The sequence below is a fragment of the Mesoplodon bidens genome, assembly GCF_964165515.1.
Source record: "Mesoplodon bidens genome assembly, chromosome: 5".
In the NCBI taxonomy this organism is placed as follows: domain Eukaryota; kingdom Metazoa; phylum Chordata; class Mammalia; order Artiodactyla; family Ziphiidae; genus Mesoplodon; species Mesoplodon bidens.
The window spans coordinates 119,502,555-119,521,534 of NC_138161.1; the positions used below are offsets into that span (position 1 = coordinate 119,502,555).

Consider the following 18,980-nt stretch of genomic DNA (forward strand, 5'->3'; position numbering starts at 1 on the left):
GGCAGGCAGCGGGAAAGAGCCGGGGGCTGGGGGCGGGGGGCTGGCCCCCAACCATACAGAGAGGCCGGCACCCGCCGCCCGCACCCCAGGACCATGTCGGCGGCCCGGGTGCCGAGCGGGGCCCCGGGGAGGAGAGCCGGGGGAGGGCGTGTGCAGTGGCGGCGGCGGCCGCGGAGCCGCTAGTCCCCTCCCTCCTGGGGGAGCAGCTGCCGCCGCCGCCGCCGCCACCGTCAGCGCGCGGGCCGCGGCCGGAGCGAGCCGGGCGGGTGGCGCGCGGGGGAGGGCGGGGGCGGGGAGGGGGGTGGGCGCAGGGGCGGGAGGGCGCGGGGGGAGGGTCTCGCGCTCCTGGCGACCAGAGCCCGAGAGGGAGACCCTGGCGGCGGCAGCGGTGGCGGCGGCGGCGGCGCCTGACACTCGGCGTCTCCTGCCGTGCTCCGGAGCGGCATGTCCGAGGCTGGCGGGGCCGGGCCGGGCGGCGGCGGGGCGGGGGCCGGGCTCGGGGCGCTGCCCCCACCGCCCCCCGCGCCCCCGCCCGCGCCGCCGCAGGGCTCCCCTGGCGCCGCCGCCGCCGCCGCCGGGGGCTCGGGCGCCTGCGGACCGGCGACGGCGGTGGCGGCGGCGGGCACGGCCGAGGGGCCGGGAGGCGGCGGCTCGGCCCGAATCGCAGTGAAGAAGGCACAGCTGCGCTCCGCTCCGCGGGCTAAGAAACTGGAGAAACTCGGCGTGTACTCCGCCTGCAAGGTACGCGCTCGGCGCCCGGCCCGCGCGAGGGGCCGCGGCCGGGCCCGCGGGACCCCCTCCCCCTCCCGCCCCCTTCTCCCGCCCGGGGCCGCGGCACCGCGGAAGTGCTGCTGTCGCCCGCGCCCAATTAGCTGCTTTTCGGACCAGAGTGCTGTCGGGTGGGAAGGAGGGATCGCCGCGACCGAGAGCCTTTCCTTCCTCCGCCTTGGAAGGAGTCGCCTCCGCCTCCGAGCTCCTGGGCTGCCCTGGGGCTTTGTTGCTCTGTAGGAGCTCGCCGGAGGCGCCTCCCAGGGAGTGGAGCGGGGCCAAGGCAACATCTTTTGGGGAACCTGAGCGACCCCTCTCCGCCCTCCTCTCCCCGAGTCCCACTGGGCGGAGCTGGGTGGAAGGAGTGAGGCTGGAATAGGATTCCGGACTCCCGGCGCTTTGGGAGCTCGAAGGGGCAGAATGCGCGGGCTGGGCGGCGCAGCCCCAAGCTAGGGTCCTGGAGCTCCGGGCGCCCTCGGCCGGGGGCGGAGGCGCTGCGGCGCGCGGTGACAGCCCAGTCATTACTGTATTTTTACTTGGTTAGTTGAAACGCTGCCCCAGCCTCTCGGGGGTGTAAACAGGATTTGGCAAGGTGACGGCCCAGCGCGGCGGGCGCTACTGCTCAGTTTGAGGACGCGCGTTTCTGGCCATCCCCTCTCCACCCCAGTTCCGGGCACCCCGTCGCCCCTTAGCTGCGGATCCAGATGTGGGCGCCGTGCTCCCGGGGTGGGAGCACTGCCCGAGGCCGCGGGCAGGCTGGCCCTGCGCTGTCAGCAGCGGCTTTGTTTTGACAGGGTGACAGCTGAGGGGGGCGGGGACTTGGCCTTGTCAGCTCCTGCGGCCTGTGGCTGAAGCGGGGAAGAGACACACACACACTCACACACCTCCCCTGTGTTCCTCCCGCCTGCTGCAAACAGGGTCAAGTTCCCAGATTCCAGATTCCCACAACCCAGATGCAGTTGGCCACGTCTGAATTTGGGCGTAAAGGTTATTAATCCTGCTAGAACCTCGCACCCCGGTGATGCTGTTTTTAGTATTTACAGGAGCTTCTCAACCTCAGTGGAATATCTGTACTTCCTTTCTCCACGTCATTCACATCCTCTTGTGTATGTTGAACACCTACTGTAGACCCTGCACTGGTTCAATACATATTTGTTGAGTGAACGTAGGACCTAGCCCTTCTCAAACTTTCGCGTGCACAGGACTCTTCTGGGGAGCTGTTTAAATTCTGATTCTGCATCAGGAGGTCTGGGATAAGGGCTGAGAGACCGCATTTCTAACAGACTCTCAGGTGATGTGATGTTAGTCCACCGACCACACTCCAAGTAGCAAGACCCTAGTTCAGACCTGGACAATATAAGATTATCCCATTTGAATTCAGCCAAGAAAGTGAAACTGTGAGACAGTAATGCCACATGGTTGGCGTTTCTGAAGACAGAATGCAAAAATGATCCAGTGGGGAGCGTGCTTTTAAGAAAGGTGAAGGGGTAGGAATTGGTTATGAAGGGCATTTGACAAATGAGAACAAGACCGGGAGAGTAGTGGACCGAAGGGAGAACTGTACAGGGATAAGAACGGGGTCAGTTACTCGGTTGACGTGGCATTTTGCAGCCAGGGTGGGCTCAGGTGGGGGCCGTGTCAGCTCTGTGTTTCTGTTCCGGCTTTTTATTGGGTTCCCTTCACGAGCATCTTCTTTCCCTGCTACCACCTTAACGTCTGAAAACTTTCCTGCAGTCTTGGTCCTGTCTAAAACCATGAGCACGTGTGCCCTGCTTTGATATTTTTGATCCTTTCAAAGTTCCGTGAGTGAAATGTAGCGCCTTTTCTAAAATGTGTAACTTCAGTGTTTCATGTTCACATTCACAACCAAACCTATAGGAAGGGAAAACCTCTCTCATTTAAGGTCTCTCTTCCTGCCCCTGGGAGACTCTGAATGTGTACACTTCTATTTGCTCATTCATTCAGTAAGTATTTAGAGGGGTTCCCAACCGGATGCCAGGCATTGTGCTAGATGCTGGGACAGTGACCCCCAGAATCTGTCCTTCTGGAGCTACTGACCGTGTGTGTGCATGCACTTGCATGCATGTGTTGGGTGAACCAATTACAATGAAGTTTGAAGAACCTGCTTTCTTAGAGCGCTGTTGGAACTCAGAGCAGGGCATTCACGGGCAGGAGGCACGAAGCGTGGGTGGGGTAGCAAGGGCTTCCTGGAAGAAGTGTCAGTGGCTGCTAAGGACTCTTAGCGGGGCAGGGTGCGGTCAGCTGAAGCTTCTTGTAGTGGAGAAACTGAAAGTAGTTATGAAAGCTTGGAGTTGGGCCAGCGGGAGCTAAAGTCCATTGGCGGCGGCCACTGGATTGGTGGAGGCGGGTGTGTACGGCCAAGAGGGAATCCAGGAATCTTAACATTATCTCAGATTTGCTTTTTTTTTTTTTTCTTCCAACTGTGCTTGATTGAGTGTGAGGAGGTGCAAGAGAGTAGAATCTGTATTTCTTTCTCAGCTTGTCTCTACCCTCTATGTAAGAATGCCCCAAAGGACAGATGCTCCTACCTTTTGTCACTGACTGGCCACTTAGCAAGTTGGAGGGAATAGAGAGGTTAGGGAGTGGGGAGGGCTCTGGGAAGAGATGAAGTACTTTACTGGGGGGGCTACTGAAAGAAAACAGGTCCCAGACCTGATAAAAGATCTGTCCTTTAAACTTCACAAATGAAACAGGGAAAGAAGGGAGCTAGCTCACAGCCAGGGAGGTGCACCACAGCCCAGAGAGAAGGTGGGGGGGGGGCGGGAAAAGAAACAAACAAACTTGTTTTGCAGGATCCAGAGTAGAGCTCTTTGAACTGTGTCCTGGCACAGGTCGCTTGTGTGACACAGCCAGACTGATCATTAAAAATGTAAATCTGACCATGCTCTGCCCCTACTTAGTTAGGACCCTTAATTTCTCTTTACGAGGGGTCCACAAGACCCTGTGTGGCCTGGCCACTGCTATCTCTGGCCCCCTTTCAGGGCCTAGCGTGCATGGTTCCTTTCTACCTCAGGGCCTTTGCACACACTGTTTACTAGGACCAAAAGCTCCTCTCGCCTCACTTTCTTTTTTCTTTTTTTTTTTTTTCCTTTTTGGCCGCACTGCATGGCATGTGGGACCTTAGTTCCCCAACCAGGAATGGAACCTGTGCCCCCTGCAGTGGAAGCATGGAGTCTTAACCACTGGACCGCCAGGAAAGTCCCTTGCCTCACTTTCAAACGAACTCCCAGCTCTTCCTGCAAATCTCAGATTCCTTGCGTGTCCTTTACAACCCTGGCCAGCCTTCCCATTCTAAATTTTCGGAACCCCCTCTGTACTTACTTTTCCTAACTGGTGCTTTCATCATGATTTTTAATTGTGTGATTATTTGATATGTGTTTGTCACTCTGAATAGATCCTAGGTGATGTGGTTATTGACTGGATGAATGAATGAGAGAAGAGAAAACGGAGGAAATGATTAACTGTTAGAAGAGCAGTAGTGAAATTTTAGCCTGACCACTTCTTTTTTTTTTTTTTTTTTTTTTTTTTTTTTGCCGTACGCGGGCCTCTTACTGTTGTGGCCTCTCCCGTTGTGGAGCACAGGCTCCGGACGCGCAGGCTCAGTGGCCATGGCTCATGGGCCCAGCCACTCTGCGGCATGTGGGATCTTCCCGGACCGGGGCATGAACCCGCGTCCCCTGCATCAGCAGGCGGACTCTCAACCACTGCACCACCAGGGAAGCCCCTGACCACTTCTTGACAACTGGGCAGAGAGGACTTTTTCTCACGGATGTGCATAGGACTGGATTTTTAGTGTTATAAAAGGAGCCCCTAGTAAATTATGAGTAGCCGAAATCCACATCTATTTGAATGAAAATGTAACTTAGGTAGTAAAAAACCAAAAACCAATGACTGACTCTTCCTAGTGAAATAGGCCATTTTTACATGAGGGGAGTCTGGAGGAAGTGGTGGCCTAGAGCCACCTGAGTTCACATTTCAGGTCCAGCTGTGTGACCTTGGACAAGGACTTTACCTCAGCCTCCATTTCCTTGTCTGTAAAGTAGGAATAATAACCCTCACCTCACAGCCTAACAGTGAGGATTTCAAATGGGCTCCTGTGTATGAGGCATCCTGCAGGTGTCTAGTCCACCCTACGTTTTCTCAGCAGCTCAGAGTAGGGGATACCTTGTAAACTTGGGAGTCAAGAAAGAACATGGGGCTTAGTCTCCTATCCCAGCTCTGCCACTTTATGGTCTTGGGCACAAGTCACTTAGTTTTCCTCTGAGCCTGGATTGCTTCATCTCTAAGATGGAGACCATGACTTCAATCTTGAAGTTCAAAGGTGGAAGTTTCTCCAGAGTTCCTGGAACCTAAATGTGTTGGGTTCATGCTGGCAAAATGAAATTGCCAGGTGCTAAAACAGAAATGGAGTTACAGATGTAGAAAACAAACTTATAGTTACCAGGGGGGAAAGGGGGGGAGGGATAAATTGGGAGATTGGGATTGACATGTACACACTACTATATATAAAACAGGTAACTAATAAGGACCTACTGTATAGCACAGGGAACTCTACTCAATACTCTATAATGACCTACATGGGAAAAGAATCTAAAGAAGAGTGGATATGTGTCTATGTATAACTGATTCACTTTGCTTACAGCAGGAAACTAGCACAACATTGTAAATTCACTACACTCCAATAAGAATTAAAAGAAAAGAAAAGAAAAGAAATTGCCTGCTGCTGTACTCAGTGTCCCAGTCAGGGGCTGCAAAGCAGTTACGGAGAACTTTGCTTTGATTCTGGGCTGAGTGCCTTACTTAGAGACTGACATAGGCACAGGACTCGAAAATTAGTCTTCACTTAAAAAATAATGTTTTATAATCTAGAAGTGATACTGGCTGTAGAATATGCAGCGAGCACAGGCAGAGGCACCACCATAAGAGGAAAAGCTTCCTACGTTGGCCAGGGAGCTACGAATGGGGCACTAGACCCAGCCTTCACGTTAGGGGGAGTCCTGAACGCCTGTGTTTGTATTTGTCAGTCACTCCTCCCGAGAGCAAGTTTCTTTTCCAATGTTCAGTGTCTAGAGCAGTGGCTCTTACCCAGGAGCTGTTTCCCCGCCCAGGGGATACTTGGCAAGGTCTGGACACATTTTGGGGTGAGGGAGCGCTGCTGGCGGCTAGTGAACAGAGGCCAGGGATGCTGCTAAACATCCCCGGATGCACAGGACCGCCCAGGACAGCCCCGCCGACACAAAGAATGATCTGGCCCCCATGACAGTAGTGCTGAAGTTGAGAAACTCTGCCTTGGAAGAAAATCGTATTGCCCCCAAATACCATAAATACATTTGCAGTGGAGGAGAAACGAATGCTTTTCATGTTAATTTGAATAACACTCAGAACCTGAAAAATCTCACTTTGTGAATCCTGGGCATATTTTTAAACAGCTTTATTGTGGTATAATTTATAGATCGTAAAACTCAGTAACCGTAAGTGTGCAGTCAGATGCTCTTGAGTAAATGTGTACAATTGTGCGTGCATTACCACAGTCCAGTTTTATAACTCTACCATTCCCCCCACCCCTTTAACTCCGCAAAGGTCTGGTGGTTCCCCCCCACCAGTTCCCCCCACCGTGGGCAACTTTTTAAGGTGATATTTTATATCAGTTGATTGTTGGTTTGCAAACAGAAACCCAATTGAGAGTATCTTTCTGGAGACTCTTAGATCATCAGTATTGTTACGGCAAAGCACGACACAGGAGGGGGGGTAGATTAAATGTTTTTAAAAACTCAGTCTCTAGCCACATAAATCTAATGCAGATGATTATTTCACGTGTGGTAACTTCTCTAAAAGGTAGTATCATGGAGCCAGGCACACAAGCAAAATGTTTCATTTGGCAGGCACCATGCAGAAAGTGAGAAAGATGACCAAATTGAATTATGTTTCCTCCTAAACTTTCAGGGAAGATGGAAATGCAAGCCTGCAAAGCCTTTGGATTGCAGTTTGCAGTTTTCTGTAACTGAAAAAAAGTAGTTTATAGGGCAAAACAGTACAAAATCTGCTGAGGACTGTTTTGTTTTAGGAAGCTCGTGCTTGCGTATAGCATTTTGTGACACAGTGCTCGTGGGGTTTTGTTTGTTTGTTTTTACCATTCAGTAGATCTAAGCCTAGTTACCTGTCCCCATAGGCAGGATTTAGTTCTGTGTCCATTTAATTCTGTAAATCCACAGGTCTGACCCATCATAGGGAACGTTGAGGGTAAAAGAGTAAAATATACAGTTTCACGCCAGGTACCTTGGAACAGTCAGAACATCTGCTTCTCAGCTGAAAGACCTGGATACTCAGCACAGTGCCAATAAAACTTGGATTTCCAAGGCTCAGTGGCTTCCGATGGAGTTCGTTTGTTTCTCCATGAGAGGAAGATAGCCATTTAGGAACGGTTGTCGACGGCTTCTGGCTCTGGATGGTTTCCTACTCCTAATCTGATTCGATTCGAGTGTTCAAATCTGCTACAGCACCTGTGGTAGAACTGCAGGCGTGCTGACCACCTGGCGACCTGGAGAAAACCTGGAGGATCACTCCTCCCACCCCACCACCGGCGGGTACCCCCGGGCAGTTTCTTAACTGCCTATCTTTCAGTTTCCTCATTGGTGAAGTGGGAGGCGAGGTGCCACCTCATCAATTTACCGTGAAGATGAAATCATCTAGCATATGTGACGGTTCTTAGAACACAGGCATTCCACAGATGTCTCTTTAATTTTTAAAAACTTTCCATTGGTATCAGCAGTTTTGTCGTTAGTGTTTTGCCACTTCACCTGGGGTAAGAGAAAGGCAGGGAAGGTCATTTCACTAGCAGGGAACCGGGACCCAAAGAGGTTCAGCAGCTTCATCCAGCTGCAGGGGTGGCTCAGGGGGAAGCTGCCCACAGAGGCTCTCTTTCCAACGTGCCCTCTGCATTCTCTTCCCAGGCGTTCTCATGGGGTGGAGAGGATGCTGTCCTTCCACATGGTTTACAGAGGGGACTTCACTTGTGGCAGGCATTCTCCTGCCCTCATTTGATGTTGATTGTACTCCTATTGAGAGGTATGTTCAAAGGCTTTTCTAGTTCATTGAAACTGCAGGCCATAAGGCAAACAAAATGTGTTCTTTATGACCGGCCCCGGGTAGACAGATGCATGCCCTTGATGGTTTTAAAGCTGACAATCAAGAATGGTCACTGGGCTGGCCCAAGAGAGTTCCCTGCTGAAAGATGAAACAGATATCTACTCGGGCCGTTGAAGGTGCCAGATGTGCCCGAGAGGTCAGGAATTGCCCGTCCTGGGTATTTAGAAGTCCCCAGATAGCTCTGTATAAGACTGCACACACAGTAGTATTTCAGCACAATCCAGAGGAGTCATTTTTTTTTTTTTTTTTTTTTTTGCGGTACGCGGGCCTCTCACTGTTGTGGCCTCTCCCATTGAGGAGCACAGGCTCCGGATGCGCAGGCTCAGTGGCCATGGCTCACGGGCTTAGTTGCTCCGCGGCATGTGGGATCTTCCCAGACCGGGGCACGTACCCGTGTCCCCTGCATCGGCAGGTGGACTCTCAACCACTGCACCACCAGGGAAGCCCAGGAGTCATTTAAAAAAAACACTTTTATTATGCAGACAGTAAAGTGCTCAAATCATCACTATGCACGAGGATTTGGGGGATGAATTTTTACATATGCATGCGTCTGTGCAACTGCCATCCAGATAAAGCACCTGTAGAGTGTTTCCAGCACCTCAGGGGCCCCCTTGTGCCCCCTCCCCACCTCTGGTAACCCTTATTCTGATGTTTATTGCCAGAGATCAGCTTTGCCTCTCAGAAACTTCACATCAGTGGCATCGCACGGTTTGGGCTCCTTTGCCTCTGACTTCTGTCACTCCACGTGGCGTCTGTGCGCTGCGTGTGCGTTGTTTCCTATAGCCCTAGTTTGTCAAGACACATGTGTTTAAGCTAAAAGACAAGTTAAAAATTGCTAACCATTTCCAGAATGGAAGTCATTGGATGTGGACAGCTTCCTAAGATGAATTTTAATTAGGCTTTCGAAAGAAAAGATGGGAATTTGATCTCCGGGTGTGCTGGGAAGAACCCACGAGGGCAGGAAGGTGGACGGGAAATCCAGGAGGCGTACTGGCCGAGCAGACATAGAGAAGGATTGGAAAGGAGAGGCAGAATGTTGGGGGCTGTGATGTCACAGCTGCGGAATGCCCAGCCTGCGTCCTTCCTTCTCCCGTGGAGTCTGCGTTGGTGAGCCCTTACTGGTAAATATGCTAAGTCCTGCTGTTACCCTTCCTTGGTTCTGGAAGTTGACTGGAGTTATACACTGTGTCCTGTAAACCACGCAGAGTCATACGTGTTGGGTGTAGTGGCGGGGCTCCTAGAAGGCTGGCTGGAGACAGGTCCAGAAAGCTCCAGTGGGTGCTGACACCTCTGTTATTGGCCCAGGGGATGGAGATGCAGGACAGAGAATGTTTCTTCCGGTTTATCCCCACACCATCTCCAGAACTGTGTGCTGAGGCCACTAAGGGCCACCTTCTCCCTAGGAGTGGCAGTGAGGGACACAGATTACTATACAGCCTACAGTTTTTCCATAACAGCTCATCCTTGAAAACTTGTATTAAATATTTAAGATGAGCTTACTATATAATGGGATCATATGGGCCATAAAGTAATCTCTTCTGTAATTGATATAGTTAACACAATGGGAGTTTCATCTTTTTTACTTGTGTGTGCACGTACACGGAGGTGTTACACCTATACCGTGTAGTTATTCGTGTAACATTTATTTCTGTGGGCTGCTCTGGAAGATTGCTACTCAGATAGCTCCTGCCCAAACCCCTTAGGACAACTCATCACCTAGTTATCATCGAAATAGAATCAAATCCTTTATAATGATGAATTGCTTTCATCTCGGGCTTCTAATTGGCATGCTGGTACCCCCTGCATCGCACACTTTTTTTCTCTGGCTTGTTGTTAAAACTCATTCTGGTCTGTTCTCAAATGCCAGCTTCTCAGAGATGCCTCCTGACCACTCTCCCCCACCCCCGCAGCCAAAGTAGCAGTACCCCATCACTCCATAATTTTACCTTGGTTTGCTTTCCTTTATTGCATTTGTCAATACTTGCAAATCATGTATAGTTTCTTGTCTGTTTCCCTTACGACAGTGGAAGTTCCCTGAAGCAAGGACTTTGGTTCATTCCATATCCCAGGTCCATGGACCATGTACATAGTGGGTGTTCAATCCATATTTGTTGACTAAGTGGGTCATATTCACAGGCTTTGTGAGGTTGGAGGAGAGGAAGTTTTGTTTTAAAGACGAGGAAACTGGGGCCCAGGGAGGTTTCGTAACTTGCCCACAGCCATGTGGTCAGCAGCCGGGCAGCCCTGAGCTGGGACTGGAACAGCAGCTCCGGGTACTCAGCTCATGGGGACCTGATGACACGCGGTACTTGTCTGATGGCCTGGACTTCTGCTCAAGACAGAGCAAGAAGGAATCAAACCCCCTTTTAATCCTCCTCTGAGTGAATGATGTGAATTTCTCCGACCGGCATTTCCTCATCTGCAAATTAAAATGCAATTTGCACAAGGGGATTGTGAATATTGTAAGATCAGTGGGTTAAAACCTAGGGGAGTGGGGGGAAAGGCCTACCGTATAGTCTAAAAGTCTAAATTATGCTAGTGAACAAAAAAGATCGCCTATAAAGGTATGTTTTCTAACTACTATTTATATTTTTTGTTCCTTTGCTGTCCACTTAAACTAAAGGCTACAACAGGCTTTCTTTAATTTGTTCTTCTGTCTGTACCCAGAGGCACAGACACAGGGCTTATTATTATTATTATTATTTTAATTAATTAATTTTTGCCTGCATTGGGTCTTCGTTGCTGCGTGCGGGTTTTCTCTAGTTGCAGTGAGCGGGGACTACTCTTTGTTGCAGTGCACGGGCTTCTCATTGCGGTGGCTTCTCTTGTTCTGGAGCACGGGCTCTAGGCACGTGGGCTTTAGTAGTTGTGGCATGCTGGCTCAGTAGTTGTGGCTCGCAGGCTCTAGAGCACAGGCTCAGTAGTTCTGGCGCATGGGCTTAGTTGCTCCGTGGCATGTAGGATCTTCCCGGACCAGGGCTCGAACCTGTGTCCCCTGCATTGGCAGGCGGATTCTTAACCACTGTGCCACCAGGAAAGCCCTGGGCTTATTTTTTTAAATCAGGAGACAAATGTATTGATTTTGGAAAAAAATGGGAACGATGTCGCTAGTGATCCCCTTGGCCTGACACACCACCTAACCTTAGGAGGAGGCTTTCTGTAATCTCTTCAGTGACCTCAGGTGTGTGGAGATATTTCCATGAACTCTACACCATCCTAACCAGCCCCCGCGTGCCCTGGGCCTGCGCAGCTGTCTACGAGGCTTCTTTGGCACACAGGAGATTCCAGAAGTACAGGGATGATACCTGAGTAATACCCTAGTGATTGATGGCCGCCGCAGCTCTATCTGTTGTTTGCATTTGCTCTAACAAGCTGGTGTTGAAACTGGCTGGCAGAATGCCAGGGAAGCCAAGGTCAGCGTACTTTGAAACAGCGAAGTGAGTCATGGGAGCCAGGACTTGCACATTGCACATACCCACAGGAGTACCTGACTCACCCATCTCCAGGGGAACATGTATTGGCCAGCTGCCTGTGCCCAGCTCTCTCCTAGGTGTGTGGTGAGTGACAAAAGGACGTGCAAGCCACAAGGAGTCCTCATCTTGCTGGGGAGACAGACGTGAACGGAAAGAAAAATGGAAGCGAGTAATCAGGCATGAAGTCCGTGCAAAGAGAAAGCATCACGAGCTGGGGTGGGTGGGAGCGGAGGTGAGGGGCCCAGCCCAGGTGGAGTGAACGGTAGAAAGTAGAAAGCAGAGCGGAAGGGAGCAAGGCATCAGAGCGGTTTAGAACGCGGACCTGGGCAACAGGTTGGCCCAGTTGGAATCCTGATGTGCTGCTATCTTGCTCTGAGACTGTGGGGAGATTCCGTACCCTTCACAAGCCTCAATTTCAGAGCTGTGAAGTGGAGAGAGCGTTACTGTCAACTTTTCCCATTCATCCAACAACTTGTTCTTGAATGTGTCAGGCGTTGGTTTAGATGCTGGGGATACAGTGACAGATGGGTCCTCGCTCTTAGAGAGCTTGCTTTCTGGTAGCAGAAGCAGACAGTAAACAAGAAAATTAACAGAAAGTGGTAAGTGCCACACACACAGAGAATGAAAACAGAGACATAGATGAGAACCCTTGGGGAGCTCCTTCAGATGTGTGCCTGTAAAGCTCTCTCTGAAGAGGGGACATGTCCTGGGCCAGAATGACGACAGGAAGCCAGCTCTGAGTGGGGTGCGAGGGGAGGGGGAGGTGCAAAGACCCTGGGCCCTGAGAGGCCTTGGCAGGATCAAGGGCAGCCAGGAGACCAGCGTGGCTGGATGGGGGTGGGTGCGTGGGATGAGCATAGATGAGGTGAAGAAGAAGTAGATGGGGCCAGATTGCCAGAGTATAATTTTCACACAGTGAAATGAACTGATCTCCACCTCTGAGCAGTTTCAACAAATGCATATCAAGACCCAAACAGTTTCGTCACCCTAGAAAGTTCCCTACTGCTCCTTGACCTTCATAGCCCTCTACTCCCAGAAGCAGCCACTGATCTACTTTGTGTCACTACAGGTTAGTTTTGATATTCTAGCATTTCTTATAAATGCTACCACATAGTATACACTATTCTTTTTTTCACTCCGCTTAGGGTTTTGGGGATTCATCCATGTTGTTGCATGCATCAGTAGTTAATTTCTTTTTATTGCTGAGAAATACTCCACTGTACGGGATGTACCACAGTTTATCTGTCTACCTGTTGATGGACATCTGGGCTGTTTCCAGTAGATTCAGAGAAAACCTGCATTTTCAAGCATCTCCTTTGGCTGCTCTGAGAAGAATAAAGTGTTTAAGAGAAAGAGTGGAAAAAGAGGGCCAGTTGAAGTTATTGCAGTCTAGGTATAAGTGGATGGTGGCTTGGATAAGGGTGGTAGCAGTGGAGGGGTGAGAAGGAGACAGTTTGGGGCTATGTGATGAGTTTAGAAGCAACAGGATTTGATTTATTGGCAGGGTGGGTGGGAGGCATGCGAAGAAAAGACAGAAGTGAATGTAATGTCTGGGTTGCTGACCTGAGCGGCTGAAAGGATGGTAGTTCTATTTACCAAGATTTGTGACCACCTAGAGGGGTGGGATAGGGAGGGTGGGAGGGAAATGCAAGAGGGAGGGGATATGGGGACATATGTATACGCATAGCTGATGCACTTTGCTATACAGCAGAAGCTAACACAACATTATAAAGCAATACTCCAATAAAGATGTTTAAAAAAAAATGGGTGAGACCGTGGGAGAAGCATATTGGGGTGGGTGAGAGTCAAGAATTCTTTCACGGACGTGTTAACATATATCTCTTTGCCAAGTGTTGTTTTGATGATAAAGTGAGGTAATCCATTTAGTAGTTGTGTGTAATATCTGGAACATTCTTTTTTTAAATAAATTTATTTATTTTTGGCTGCACTGGGTCTTCGTTGCTGTGCCTGGGCTTTCTCTAGTTGCAGCGAGCGGGGGCTACTCTTTGTTGTGGTGTGTGGGCTTCTCACTGTGGTGGCTTCTCTTGTTGCGGAGCACGGGCTCTAGGCGCACGGGCTTCAGTAGTTGTAGCACGTGGCCTCAGTAGTTGTGGCTCGCGGGGGCTCTAGAGCACAGGCTCAGTAGTTGTGGCGCACGGGCTAAGTTGCTCTGTGTCATGTGGGATCTTCCCAGATCAGGGCTTGAACCCATGTCCCCTGCATTGGCAGGCAGATTCTTAACCACTGCGCCACCAGAGAAGCCTAATATCTGGAACATTCTAAATGCTCAGCAAATAGTATCTACTATTATAGTTAAAAGCAATGCTAAATAAACCTAAGTGTCCATCAACAGAGGAATGGATAAAGAAGACATGGTACATTATACAATGGAATATTACTCAGCCATTAAAAAGAATGAAATAATGCCATTTGCAGTAACATGGATGGACCTAGAGATTGTCATACTAAGTAAAGTAAGTCAGACAAAGACAAATATTATATGATATCACTTATACGTGGAATCTGAAAAATAGCACACGTGAACTTATTTACAAAACAAACTCACAGACATAGAAAACAAACTTATGGTTACCAAGGCAGGGGGAGGGATAAACTGTATGGTTTTAACATATACACACTACTATATATAAAATAGATGAACAACAAGGACCTATTTTATAGCACAGGGAACTATATTCAATATCTTGTGATGACCTATAGTGGAAAAGAATAGAAAAAAAGACTATAGATATATACATATATATGTATAACTGAATTACTTTTCTGTACACCTGAAACTAACACAGTATTGTAAGTCAACTGTACTTAAAAAAACAAAACAAAACAAAACAAAAAAGCAGTGCAAAGTAATAATGATTGATCTTAGTAAAGCAACTAGCCCAACTGGAGAAAAAGGAAAAGTGAGTAAATGGAAATCATGGGAAATAGGATCCACTGGGTAAAGAAGAAAACAGTTGATAGAAGGTCTTGAATTTCAAGTAGAAAAAGTCAAACTGAATCCACTTACTAATAGCGAGTCTTTGCACTTTAAGACAGAGGAGACATGAAATGTTCTAGAGCAAGGAGGTCTAGGTTTTGGTCTTTGCTCCTCTGCCAGCTGGGTGAATGCAAAGCCACACCCTTCTCTAAGGACTGAATCACTGGCCCTTCCTACGGGGCTATTGGGTGGGGAAAATAGGATGATGTAGGCGAAAATTGCCTTGGGAAGTATCAGAAGTGTTTGACGTTATTCAGTGTCATTTTAGAGTAGAGCCATGTGTGCAGTAGGTGTTATATGGAGGGTGGGAGTGGAAACAGATTGAAGGTGGGGAGGAGGCTGTTGCTTCTAACTGGCTAGTAAGGGCCTGACCTAGGGCCTTGGCAGTGGGAAAGGAGAAGGTATAAATCTGGCAAAGACTTTGAAAGGAGAATCAGGTGGCCTTGGGTGAGGGCCTTGAATGCAGATGTATCTCATTCAGGAGCTGGGAGAAAAGCCTAATGCCTGTGTAGGGAAGAGCATAGTTGAAAAGGGGGTGTTGGAGTTGAGGGCAAGCCTTCAAGTAAAACCTGGGCCGAGATGCCAGGTGTGGGCAGTTGGGAATGTGGGCTGGACACTCTGCTCTGCAGGTTGTGCTGGTTAAGGGGACTTGCGAGGCGTCAGCCCAGGGGCTGATACTCTAAGAGCGTGAGCCGGCCCAGGATGCAGCGTATATGGCACTGTTTATTTTGCTCGTCATGATTGATTTGGTGCCAAGACAGCAGGCTGAGGAGTGAGACATTCTGTCAGTCAGCTGGTTGCCTGGGCTGCTCAGTGCCAGCCAAGCAATTTGAGGAATCTTCCCACTGCGTTGGAGGCTGAGCTGACTGCTTTGGCAGGTTCACCGGTGAAGTCTGAGATGGACGGTGTGTGTATGAAAAGACTCCAGGAATTGTCTGGGCTTCAGGGTTCTGGGGCACCAGTTTCTTGGCCCTGGTGTTACTCAGGACCTCTTGAGGCCCTTCCAAGGGTGATGCATGTTTCGGTTTGGTCCTGGAGAGGTGACTCAGACATAAGGAAGGGGCTGGCCCCCCCCAGGCCGTTTGGTAACACTAGAGTCATTCTAGCACCTTCTGAGACCATGCCTGAGGGTCCTGGGCCTTGGGTTCAGTCAAATCTGATGATTTAGCATAAAGAGTGCAGTTTCTTATTGAAGTCCAGCACGGACACAGGGATTTCTTCCAGATCCAGAGGTCTCCTCCTGAAGGTTTTCTGTGGATTGGATGTTGGTGCCTCGTGGAGGGCCTGCAAGGGTGTTGTTTGAATAGGGTGTCCGTACCTTCTTGTCTTGTCCTGGGTCACTTCCTCAGGCTTGACCACTCTCTTCTCCTCTGTACCCTTGACCCCTCTCTTCAATATTTGGTTTTTTTGGTTCCTTGTGGCTTTCCAGACCAAAATGGCACCCTTAATTAAGGTCTTCAGAGACGCTTCTGCTCTGAATTACCTCACCGGTTATCTAGACCCCCCTTCCGATTCTGTTTTCACTCTCAATTCCAGGCAAATTTGATCTCCTGAGGGAAGACTCCCTCCCCCACTCCCACTTTATTCTTTTCACTTGTACTAAAAGTCACCAAACTTTAAAAATCCCAGTTTCGAGTCATAACTTTATGGTGTCTGCTGGCTGTCCGTGGGCAACTGTGTCAACTGGAAGTATTATCACACAGTGAAGAGAAAAAGTGTTCATGTCGCAGAAAGGATTACTTAGCCCGTGAAATTTAAACTGTATATGGAAAGCCACGTTAATCCAGGGAGAAGAGAGGGGATGGACACCCACATCCCCGAGACCGTCTTTTTCCTTTGCACCTTTGCTACTCTAAGTGTGGTCCTCACCTGGGAACTTTTTCCAAATGCAGCATCTTGGGCCCCGCCCTGGCCCTACTGATTCTGAATGTGTTTTAACACGATTGCCTAGGTAACTCAGGAGCAGAGTGAAGTTTGAGAGGCACTGCTGCAAATCCCACGAGCATTAGTCAGACTACTTCCACAGCAGTTCACTTCTAAAGAGAACATTTATTAGGATCACAGCTCATACAGCAGACTCTGGGTGTTGTTGCTGTTTTAAAATAGGATTAAAAGAATTTTCTTCCCGAAGGAATACATGCACACAGTTAAGAGCAAAATTCAGACCGCTCGCAATGGTGGCCAATGAAAAATTAGACACTCTCACCCCAGTCTTCCCCAACCCCAGGCTCACTCCTCATTCCCTTGGACTTATTTCCAGAAATTGTTGCTCTCCCCTCCGCCACCCTCCTGAGGCTGCATCTTACATTTTCTACTAGAATTCGAGGAGGGGAACTAGAGTCACTGTACAGAAATCCATTTTCGATTCCGATGAGGCTCGAATGAATTTGTGAACAGGCCAGAAAGCTGCATGGCGGCAGGTCAAAGGTGTTGGATGAGGGAGTCCGAAAGGAACGCCAGCAACATGGCTTTATTATTAGCAAGTTTTAATTGTTTCACACTCTCCACTAATTTTAAAAACAGGGCAGCCTACTTAATGACTTATTTCTGTCATTTGCTATTTCTCTTTTGCTGGGACAGATTCTGCCAGCAGAGGTGTGGCCACCTAGATGCTCTGACTTCTTTTGCTTTTTTCTATCTGAAAGGACAGAGATGGAGACCCCCATGTGCTGGTGTTTTATGATGATGATGATTTTTAATGTAGTGTATTAAGCTTCTTTAATTTGTATTTGAGAAAATAAGCCTCAATTTTGGGACGTGCTTTGGGGAAACTTCGTAGAAGACTCATATTTGAAGTGATAATTTAATAGCAAGTTCTTGCCCTTTTAAAAGACAGTTTTATTGAGGTATCATTTGCATTCCATAAATTCCTCTGGTTTTAAGCATGCAATTCAGTGATTTTTAAGAAATTGAGTTGTACAGTCATCACCAAAATCCAGGTTTCCATTACCCCAAAAAAGATCCTTGTGTCCATTTGCAGTCAACCCTGTTTGCACCCCCCAGCCCCAGACTACTAATTGACTTTCTATCTCTATACCTTTGCCTTTTCTGGACATTTATATAAATGGAATTGTACAATACATGGTCTTTTGTGACTGGCTTCTTACACTTAGCATAATGTTTTTGAAGTTCATCCATGCAGTAACTTGTATCAACACATCATTCTTCTTTACTGCGAAGTAACATTCCAATGTATGGATATGCCACATTTTGTTTATGAACCAGTTCACCAGTTGATGGACTTTTGGTTTCTTTCCACTTTTTGGCTAGTATGAATCACGTTACTGTGGACATCTGCATGCAGGTCTTCGTGTGGATATTTTCACTTCTGTTGGGTAGATACCCATGGGTGGGTTTGCTGGGTCATGTGATAAATTTATGCTTAACTTTAAAAGGATTATTTTTTAAAGTTGTGGCAGAATAGACATCACATAAAATTGATCAACTTAACCATTTTTAAGTGTACAGTTCAGCAGCACAGAGAAATTCACTGTGTTGTGCAGCCATCACCACCGTCTTTGCTTAGAATTCATTTCATCCTGCAAAACTGAAACTTTGTACCCACTGGACAGTAACTCCCCATGGCTCTGTCCACTCAGCTCCTGCCAGCCTCCATTATTCTGTCTGTCTCTGTGATTTGACTACTTTTCAGTCTGTTGATTATGTTCTTTTGATGCCCAGAAGTTTAAAATTTTTATTAAGTCCTTTTTTTTTTGCTGCATTGTGCGGTTTGCGGGATCTTATTTCCCCAACCAGGGATCGAACCCAGGCCGCCTGCGGTGGAAGTGCCAAGTTCTAACCACTGGACCCCCAGAGACTTCCCAATTAAATCCTATTTTTTGTTGTTGTTGCCTTTGCTTTTGGTGTCATATCCAAGAAGTCATTGCCAAATTGAATGTCATGCAGCTTTCCCCCCCTGTATTTTCTCCTAAGAGTTTTATAGTTTTAGGTTTTATGTTTAGGTCTTTGACCCATTTGAAGTTAGTTTTTGTATATGGTGTAAGGTAAGGGTCCAACAATTTCATTCTTTTGCATGTGAATGTACAGTTTTTCCAGCATTGTTTGTCGAAAAGACTGTCCTTTTCCCATTGAATGGTCTTGGCACCCTTGTCGAGAATCATTTGACCATATATATGAGGGTTTATTTTGGGGTTTTCTATTGGTTTAACTTTTTAAGCAACCGGCAAACGGTTTCCAAAGCAACTGCACCATGTTACAATCCCCTCCAACAATGTGTGAGGATTCCCATTTCCTCATATCCTTGACAAAATTTATTACCTGCTCTTTTTTTTTTTAAATTTTATTGCTCTGGGTCTTAGTTGCAGCAGGCGGGCTCCTTAGTTGTGGCTCGAGGACTCCTTAGTTGCAGCATGTGGGCTCCTTAGTTGCAGCATGCATGTGGGATCTAGTTCCCTGACCAGGGATCGAACCCGGGTCCCCTGCATTGGGAGCACAGTCTTAACCCCTGCACCACCGGGGAAGTCCCCTTACCTGCTCTTTTGACTATAGCCATCTTCGTAGGTGTGAAGTTGTATCTCATTGTGGTTTTGGTTCTTGACCTTTGACCATTCTGC

General features: G+C 48.6%; 1 protein-coding gene across 2 annotated transcripts in view; it reads left to right on the forward strand.

Moving 5' to 3' along the window:
• Positions 1-344: 344 nt before the first annotated feature.
• The window catches only part of KAT2B (lysine acetyltransferase 2B), a 104,969-nt gene continuing 86,333 nt past the window's right edge, over positions 345-18,980 (forward strand). For both annotated transcript variants that reach the window (XM_081235818.1, XM_081235819.1), the window contains exon 1: positions 345-741. In XM_081235818.1, coding sequence (XP_081091944.1) covers positions 445-741 — 297 coding nt within the window. In that variant the 5' untranslated portion in view covers positions 345-444. The remainder of the gene's footprint in view (positions 742-18,980) is intronic.